The sequence below is a fragment of the Aptenodytes patagonicus genome, chromosome 26, assembly GCF_965638725.1.
Source record: "Aptenodytes patagonicus chromosome 26, bAptPat1.pri.cur, whole genome shotgun sequence".
NCBI lineage: Eukaryota > Metazoa > Chordata > Aves > Sphenisciformes > Spheniscidae > Aptenodytes > Aptenodytes patagonicus.
Window position 1 is genome coordinate 302,084 of NC_134974.1, and position 9,152 is coordinate 311,235.

General features: G+C 47.5%; 2 protein-coding genes across 6 annotated transcripts in view; one reads left to right on the plus strand and one right to left on the minus strand.

Moving 5' to 3' along the window:
* The window catches only part of LOC143171024 (GON-4-like protein), a 29,717-nt gene extending 24,714 nt beyond the window's left edge, over positions 1-5,003 (plus strand). For 3 of the 4 annotated variants that reach the window (XM_076359754.1, XM_076359755.1, XM_076359757.1), the window contains 6 exons: positions 23-142; positions 432-545; positions 1,037-1,244; positions 2,155-2,950; positions 3,418-3,520; positions 4,135-5,003. In XM_076359754.1, coding sequence (XP_076215869.1) covers positions 23-142; positions 432-545; positions 1,037-1,244; positions 2,155-2,950; positions 3,418-3,520; positions 4,135-4,284 — 1,491 coding nt within the window. In that variant the 3' untranslated portion in view covers positions 4,285-5,003. The remainder of the gene's footprint in view (positions 1-22; positions 143-431; positions 546-1,036; positions 1,245-2,154; positions 2,951-3,417; positions 3,521-4,134) is intronic. The other variant, XM_076359756.1, reaches the window with a different exon arrangement.
* On the minus strand, positions 4,913-9,147 carry MSTO1 (misato mitochondrial distribution and morphology regulator 1). Of its 2 annotated transcripts, none has more exons than XM_076359760.1 (14): positions 9,073-9,147; positions 8,872-8,995; positions 8,738-8,804; positions 8,588-8,663; positions 8,305-8,353; positions 7,835-7,973; positions 7,594-7,711; positions 7,366-7,500; positions 7,099-7,251; positions 6,398-6,529; positions 6,057-6,241; positions 5,732-5,830; positions 5,495-5,613; positions 4,913-5,232 (listed from the first exon to the last, which is right to left on the minus strand). In XM_076359760.1, the coding sequence occupies exons 1-14, from the start codon at positions 9,145-9,147 to the stop codon at positions 4,994-4,996; spliced, it is 1,710 nt and encodes a 569-aa protein (XP_076215875.1). In that variant the 3' UTR covers positions 4,913-4,993. The 2 variants fall into 2 exon arrangements, with proteins under 2 accessions (XP_076215875.1, XP_076215874.1); XM_076359759.1 differs by having other exon boundaries at positions 5,732-5,833.
* Positions 9,148-9,152: the final 5 nt, after the last annotated feature.

A 9,152-nucleotide genomic window follows, 5' to 3' on the forward strand; every position in this document is an offset into this window, starting at 1 on the left:
TTGTGTGTTTCTTCTTTTGCAGTTTGATGGGTTTGAAGAGGTGTCTTTGCCAGATGTAGAAGAGGAGGATGAACCACCCAAGATGCAAGCAGCCTCAAAAAATAAGAAGCGGAAAGAGATCGGAGGCCAGAACAATGACAAGGTGGGCCTGGGGTATCTCACTAATCTGCATATCTGGACTCTGAGCAAATGCATGCCCGTGAGGATAAACGTGTCTTAGAGAGACATGACAACAGCCTAAAAAGACTTGAAGAAAGGGGATTGAAATGTTTCCATTGTGCTTTGCTTGCTAGCAGCATAATCGCTTTAGTCTTCTGAGTGTGCGCAGAGTGCCACTCAGCCCTTCCTGGCTCCCTCTGGGGTTAACCTTCCCCTGACTGTCATCTTTGTGTACCGTGCACATTTGTCAGCTGGAGTATGTCTGTTTCCAGGAGGTCGAGTGGGTAGATGGGATGAAGGAATGTTCATGTTCCTGCCATGAAGGGAGTAGCGATCTCAAGCTAAAGAAAAGCAAAAGGAGGACCTGCAGCCATTGTAGTAGTAAGGTTAGTTGATAGGCCAAGTCATTGGAGTGGTGAGTGGAAAGTAGAGTCCTGCCAAGAGTCCCACTGTTGTGATGATCTGTCCAGCCTCGGGCCTCGTGTCTCCAAAATAATGTGTTGAGGAAGAAAGTAAATCAAAAGATGACCAGTAGCGTCTCCCTCTTTGGAGCTCTGACTGCAGTACTTGGCCTTCCCCTGTCTACCTCCTGCTCACTTTCTACTGCCCCTCCTTGCTCTGCTAAATAGTGTCAATTTTGATATTCTTTTGAGTTAAGAATAAGCTTTTTTAGTGGAAGATGCTTGTGTGGCCACTATGTGAAAAGAGCTGTGCCTGTTCATAATAATAAAAAAGATTCAGCTTTCTAAATGAAAATTTATTGCCAAACTGAAGCCGTTGTTAGGGTCAAGGAATACTTTGGAAGCGAAGGCCGAGGTGTTTAGGTTTGGATTGATATACCCCATCTGTAACTGTATGCCTGTATATTGATTTGCAGGTGTGTGAAAACAAATTTTATAAAAACAAAGATTCTCAAGAGCTGACTGCAAGCCTTGTTCAACAAGAATCAAGTCCTCGGCCTGAAGGGAAGGATTCTGGAATGTCTAAGGAACCCGCAGAAGAAAGCCTGGAGAACAGAGATGAGGGAGAGGATGTCCAGAGCAGAACAAAAAATGTATCTAGGAAAGTGGATTCTCTGGCTTCAGGTATGTGAAAGTCTTGTGTACAGACAGGTGTATCATTCATCTCCAAACTGGTTCACACAAATGAAAATAGCTACAGGACTTTCTAATGCAAATTTATTGAGATAATGAGAACTTCTAATAATCTTTTTTCATTTTTTTCCTTGTGTTTACCCACTCTGGATGCTCTACACATGCATAATATCCAGAGCATTCCCTTCAAAAAAAGCTTTCCTGACCCTTTTCAGAATGACTGGTCCATTTAAGCTTCTCTTGCTAGCATACTAATCTGAGTCCCAGTACTACCAGTCCACGATAGGTTTTTTTCCAGTTTCCATTTTAGCACAGCAATTCAAAATCACCATCTCTCTAATCTTCCTTTAAATGATCTCCTTCATGTTACTTGTTTCTCCTTCAGTCTGATACAGACAAGCGGAAACGTGATTATTGCAGGATAAACCTGAAAGAGATCTCTTCCTTCTTGCAGTAACCATGTCTCAGTTAATGCTACTGTTGGAGACAATGCACAGGTCAAATACAGCGGTTTAAACGTAACGCAACCTGATGTCTAGTGTGTAGTGGTTTTGTAAATAGGGTGCCAAGAGCAGCAATGTCTGTCTCACTTGAGAATTTTGTTCTGGGCAATGCACGTAAGCTTTTTCATGTGTTCATCACTTCTTCACACAGCAGCTGGTTGTAGTAACCCACAATGGTGAAGAAAATTGACTGCAGAGTGCCGCCTTTGAAGTACAGGATGGGTAAACTGCAGATAGAATTACAAAGCTGCTCCCAAACTGTGTCTTCATTTACAGCATTATGCTCTAGAATTTAAAAAAAAAAAAAAACAACAAACCTCTTAAAAAGTAAATGAATAAAGCCTCCAGAAGTTTTTCTTACTAACAGCTAGTCTAATCTTGTTTGGGTTTCTTACCAGGATCTCACCTGGAAGGAAAGATTGTCTCCGGCAGACATGCATCTTATGAAAAAGCTGCGCTGCCTGATAATCGGGTGCACGAAGCAGGTGTCAGTGCTGTCGTGAATACTGCAAAGGACAGTGACTCGTCTATCACTGGCCCCAGATGGACACATCTACAAAAAGATACTCTAAAACTACCTCAAGAAACCAAAGACTGCCCTTGCACTGTTGTGGGAAGTGAGAGTAAGGGACTAAACCAGCAACATCAAGGAAATGCAGATGCTTCCCTTGGGCTGAGCAGAGATCTGCTGCTGTCTTCTCGTTCTGCTACAGTAAAAAGTTTAACGGGACCTAGTTCCTCTTCTGGAAGGAGTTTATGTCAGACTGAAGGGCTTCATTCTGATTCATCAGATAAGCTCGCTGTCTTTGGTCATGCTTCAAAATTAGATGTGAAAGAATTCGAGGGACCACCTTTGCCTCTGGAAGGAAAACCTGAGGCAAAGCAGGGTTGGATAACACCGGGTAGAAAACCAACATTGGGTAAGAGCTGCAGCTCACAGTCCCCTGATAATCGCATTTTGGAAGCAGATGATACGGGCTGCACTGGAAATCTTCCTGAGAGCAGGTTAAAGTCAAATGCAAACAACTGGCTCCAGGTGCATCAGCATTCTGAGCAGCTAGAACAGAGAGTGGTTACTGCCTCCCTGGGGCAAAAGGAAGAGGAGCAGCAACAACACCGAGTCACAGAAGCAACCGTGTGCGCTAAGAACAGCAAAGTCAGCTCGACTGGGGAGAAGGTTGTCCTCTGGACCAGGTAAATCTGCCTGAACTGCAGCTTACATCCTTCGTGCATTCAGTATTTGGCTTCAGCTTTCATATTACAGAGTATCCTTTATTTTAATTTTGTATTCCCATTTTCTAATGTCTTCTGCCCCTTCCCTTTGAATGTTCCTGCCTCATTTCATCTAACCACAGTCCGTCATAGCTGCCATCTTGGTCCCATGAGAAATGCTGTCTGCTTGTGGCAGTGTGATTGTTGCAGTACTTCAGGCTGGGAAAGAATTTTTTTTCTCCTTCGAAAAGCTTAAAAATAGGTTAAATGCAGCTCTGCTTAGAGATGTGTCTTGTGATCGGTGGTGGTAGTAGTAGTAAAGGAACAAGCCTGCTGGACTTGCTCCGTGATTGTTATCCTTACCCAGGAACAGGCCTCTCGGGCTCGTGGTGGTTGAAGTGTCAGCACTTGTTTTTGGCTGCTTTCATAACTACCGTACTGTTTTGCAGGGAGGCTGACAGGGTCATCCTTACCACCTGTCAGGAGAAAGGAGCCCATCTGGAAACCTTCCACGCCATCTCGCAGAAACTGGGCAACAAGACTGCTAGTGAGGTGAGGGGTTGGTGTGGAAAAGCTTGCATCTGCTACAGTGAATGGGGAAAGGGGGGGGGAAGGAAGGAAAGGTGGAGGTTTGCTGTCGTACTAGTCTCCCAAACTTAACTTTAATTTGATGCTGCATCAGAGAAAAATAATCCCAATTGCAAATAAAAAAAACCCAAAACCAAAACAAACCCTCATCTGTTCTGGTGGAGCCAAAACTCCTGACTGCCGTGGTCCTTTTTACAACAGTGCCATTGATATTCTAGCCTTATATTTGGTACCAGGATTGTTTCAGTGGCTGCTACTTGGGTCTTCAGCCTTCTGCTTAATTACAAGGAATCTGTTGGGGTTTGTCTCTTAGCCTTCCCCACATCACTGCCTAGCAATCTTCCCAAACTGCCAGTTTTTACCTGCAAGTCAGTAGAATATAACTGTTCTTCCAAAGAAAACAGAACAACCCAGTGCTCTTCCATTTCTCTTTCCCTTTGTGATTGACGCTTGCATTAAAAAAAAAAAAAAATCATGTTTTAACGTAGATAAACAAACACCCTGAACTTTGTAATAGGAAACTTCCATTTCATACACTTTTACGTGACTAGTCATCTTGGATGTCCCTTGTTCTTCAGGTATCCCACAGGTTCAGAGAACTGATGAAGCTGTTTCATACATCCTGTGATGGGAGCTCTGAAGATGAGGAGGATGCAACTAGTACCAGTAACACAGACCAGTTATCAGATAAAGATCTTCTGCTTTCTGAGGAAGAACCTGATGATTAAGGTTTTTCTGGCTCGATAAGCTACTGACTGAATCAGAAGGAGAGTTGTTTGCCAGTTTGCTGCTAGACAGGTGCTGTGGATAAAGGAAAAATATTTGCACAGGTACTTAAGACAGCACCTTTTTTTTTTTTTTTCACTTTCCTGCTACACTTCTGACAAGCTGCACTTCTCAATCCGTATCAAACTAAAGGAATGAAGAAAACTGTTAGGGTGGCAACATCCTCTGGAACCTGCGTGGGGAGCTTCAACAATGAAATGACAGAAGTGATGCCGGTGGACACCGATCTCAGTCCATGGTGAAGGTTGGGCCACCAGCCTTTGAAAAGAACATGTAAATACTGTACCATAAGATGTCTGTTTTCATGTGGAACAAACACATGATTTTTTTGTAAGTTTTCCCCTTGTGTTGACTGTACGTGGGAAAGTTACAATCTGAATTCTGTATTTATTGTGTGGTCTTATTCTAACAGGCAGAGCAAATTCACCTTGTTTTAAAACTGCAAACACACACACACACACGGCCCCAAAAAAGCAGCTTTCCTCCTTTACAACGCAACTGCAAGTAGCTGGACAACTTCAGCCAGCCTTTGCAACAGGATTTTGCTGAAATGAAAAGTAGCAGTTGGGCCATCTTTAAAGCCATTCCCTTTATTTTGAAAGTGATCTTAAAGATATTCTTACTTCCACTGTCTCTAGTAATAAAGATGAGTTAGTCTGAATCTGCTTCATCTTCAGATCCATCTGCTCCAAACCCCATTTCATAGCACTGTGACAGAGTTCTTAGCTCCTGTAGGGCCTCCTGGAAGTCATCCTGTTCAACTCCGGCAGAGAAAAAGCTGGCCCATCGCCGCGTGTTCAGCTTCTGTAGATCCTTGTATAAGCTGTAGAGGAGCGTGTGCAGAACCGGCGAGGACTGCAGGGCTGCTAGTACAGGGATGCTTTCAACAGCTGCAGGGAAAAACATCTTTGTTTAAATATACCTATCAGAATTTGTTTCCCTACCCCATTCTACTTTACAAGCAGTTGCTTTCCTTGAACTCAGTGTAGCATGAGAGTTGCTTAACATGCATAATTTTTGCCCTACAAACACTCAAAAGTGTTGGTTTGGGTTGTTTTTTTTTTTTTTAATAATTCTTTTACCTGCGTTAGACCCTACTGCCCCCACATGATCTCTTTCTGTTGCACAGTAAGCTTAAGGGGCATTTGGTACCTGCTGAGGAGTAACTGGGAGGTTTGTCCAGGAGGAAGCCTTGTCTGGTCAGAAGAGGAGAAAAAAACTGGGGGTACGGAGGTAGGGTATTACATGGCTGCTCAAGCACGTGGGATGTGCTGTAAGGAAGAAGGTGAATAAAGTTATCCAGAATTCACTCTACCTTCAGTTTCCAGTTAGTGTTCCCCGTTCTAAAAAAAACCAAAACCAACCAACAAAAACCAGAGTGTTACCAACCTGAGTGCCCCAGGAAACAGAGTGTGTAAGTAACGCTGCAGAACCTCCTCAGTGCTCTCACAAGCATGGAGCAGAGAAGCGGGCTGCTTTCCTGGACAGCTGCTGCAAAGAAAACCAATCCATGGTTTTCCAGGGGACTTGACTGAGAGTGTCAGTGACTCAGCTGCTTTTTAGCTGTTTTGCTATAGAGTTAGTAGCGTGTAACTGGCTAGATCGCTGGACTGACACTCCTAATAGGAGGATTGTGAACGGCTTTTGTAAGAAGTCTTTGCTGTTGAGAGTGCCAGAGTTCTGAAGGGGAAGGTGCAGCTCAACTGCTGATTACCTGATGTGACTTTCTTTGCAAATTCCTCGTAGCACAACAGACTGAGCAAAACAGCAGCTGACCTTTTGCTCCCTACATGAAGACAGAAGCTTCCAGGGCACGTCCTGCTGGTAGGTGCATAAAGTATCGGGGAGCGAGTAGCCACGTAGGGCAGGAAAGGGAACAGAAGCCCATGCAGCCACAACCTGTGAGCCGGAGGAGGGGGTGACAAATCACGATCTAGAACACACTCCCCACGTCCTGTGTGTGTGTTTGGACGTGAAGTGGAACAGCAGCTCCTGCCTACAGCAGTAGTTCAGGTAGAGCTGAGAGGATCAGAGGTTGCTGTTCTCTGCTCTTACCTTTCTCCCGGAGAAGTTAAGTGTTTCAGCAAGGTCCATCATAGAGCCCTGAGAGGAACAGAGCCGGTAAGGAGCAGTAAGGGTATCGAGTGCTGCTGCCAAAATTGCGCTACTGTGGTAGTTAAGCGATGCCTATGGAGGGAGACAAATGGAAGAGTTACAGGACAAGTTAAATTCACCTTAACCTTATCTTAATCCTTAACCGATTTTTGTATATTTAACTTAAGCATACTGTAAATTGTGCTTTTATATAGGTTGTGTTTAATAGCTATTTCAGGTTTTGGATAAGCATGTCAGCTGTCTGCTAACAAATGATCTGTTGCCAGTTTTCTTGTCAGCAGCTTCTTGGTGCTCAGACAAGGCTGGAGTTACATACTCCGCACGTGAAGAATAATGCAGTCAAGCTTCTTCTTCAGTGCCAAACTGAAGGCAGTACACTAACTGAAAGACTGCAAAAAGGGAAATGTGTTAATGTTTTTAAGAGTACGAAAAAACTATGGGAATGAAAAGTTGGCAGTTAAGTCTCTGCTAACAGTGAAAAAGCAGGAAAAAAATCTTTTCTGCTTAGCAGAACACCATCATGAAAAAACATTGCTAAAAATACATAGCTGCAGAAAACACTTATAGAGAGTGGTAAATCTGAAAAAGCTGAAAGCTGACCAAGGCAGGTGTTTCTAGGTAAGCCACTACACAGTACGTACATCATAGTTTATAAATGGAAACGTAACGGGAGGTTGTGGCTTGATTCCTAGACTCCCACTGAGCGACAGTGGGCAGAAGAGCGAGCTGTGACTGGAGAGATGGACAATTCCTAGGGCTGTGTTCAGCAGTCTGTAAAAATTCTTCTGAGAATCCTGGGGGGGGGAAATCCAACCATTAGAACCTTAAAGATGCAAACAAGAAAGGGTCTAATCCAGACTGGGCATGAACGCATCATCTGTTCTTGTGTTTTCCCATTGTTCACTTACTCCCACGTTACTCACGACCGGAGTCAAGCCCCAGGTCAGGATTCCTTTTCCTGAATACTCATCGTAGAGCAGTTCTGTCACCTTGGCACCAACTCCAGAGAATCCATTGTGTAGGTCACAGAGGACTTGAAATCCCTGCGTAAAATGATGGCAGCATCTGAGATTCTACTTAATCTTGAACAGAAAGTTTCTTGAAAGAAAAGGGGAGTTTGGACTAAGCTGTCAAACCTGCAGATAATCACACTCTTCAACATAGAAGTGCAACCGATCTTCCAACTCCTCTATGCAGCCAGGATCCTGCAGGAGCCTTTCACCTTGTCCAAAGGCTTCTAGACAACCACACTCCCTAAGAAAAAAAAAAAGGGGGGGGAAAAAAAAAGCTTATTCTATCCCCTCTTAATTTTTCCTTGAAGGCAAAACTAAGATCCGTTCTGGACAACAGATTCTGAACCAAACCTCTAGGACATACCCATCGTGCATGTACTGATGGATGATGTAGATGCTCTTGGGATGCAAGTGCACATTGAGGTAATCGGACCAGACCTGCACGCTGCTGCCCGAGTAAACTTCCTGGGAAACGGCGAGTCGCGAAGGGGCAGGAGACGCGCCTGGAACGAGACAGGTGTGAAGAGCAAAGGTCTTTTCAACTCTGAACATCCCCTTGAATAAAGAAAACAAAACCAGCTTTTTATCTTGTCCAGTTTCTTAACCTATTTGCTGCTCTTTGACCCATCCTTCCGTAAGCAAAGAAATCTCATCCCATAGTTTTCCTTCTCCCTCGTGCTCGTTCACTGACAAGTTGTCCAGTATCAGCCTGCTGTCACAGGGCTCGTTCTACCTCTCTAGAACTCTTGGATCCCAGCGAGTAAACCAAAGCCATCAGGGTGGCGCAAACCGGGCAAAACACAGCCAAGTACCACACAGAAAACGCACACGCACCTTGAACTGCGGTGCCGGAACGTCCCTTTCTGTCAGGGGAAGCGTCTTCCTAAGGAAAAAGCCCGGTACGGGCGTCAGCCGATGCTTCTGCCTCACCCGCGCGCGTTACCAGGCAGGAAGTTAAAGCAAATCCCACGAGTGAAGTAAACCCGCCAGGAGCCCGCGATGCCCCCGGCGGGGTCCGGGCACCGCTTCGTGCCGTGGGGCCGCGCTCCGCCCGCGGGCTGGCGGCGGCCGCCCCCCCCCCCCCCCCCCCCCCCCCCCCTGCTTCGCCCGCCCTCACCGTCCGGCGCCCGGCGTCCCGCGGCGCGGAGCCCCCGGCCGAGGCGCACTCCAGGTAGGTGGCCACCTCCCCGTCCCTGCAACACAAACCGGCGGCAGCTGCCGGCGGCCCCGCGCCGCCGCCGCCGCCCCCGCCCCGCCCCGCACTCACCAGGCCACCGGCGCCTCCAGGCCCGCGCCGCCGGGCTGCCCGCCGGGCCTCAGCGCGCCCACGCCGCCTGCAAGAGAGGCCGGTCACGGCGGGGCCGCCCCGCGCCCGCCCGCCCCCCGCCCGCCCGGCGGTACCTTTCAGCTCCAGCGCCACCAGGCGCGGCGTGTGCGTCTCCCGGCCGCCCGCCGCCCGCCCGGTACGGAGCAGCGCGGCGGCGCGGAGCTCGGCGGCCTCGGCGGGGCTGCGCAGCGCGGCGGCCTGCGGGGGGAGCGGGTCAGACCCGCGCCCTGCGCCCCGGTCCCGCCCCGGCCCCGGCCCCGGTCCCGGTCCCGCACCTGCAGCCCCCACCAGTGGGCGCCCACGCAGCCCGCGTAGTGCCCCAGCTGCAGCGTCACCGCCTCCCCCGGCATCGCGC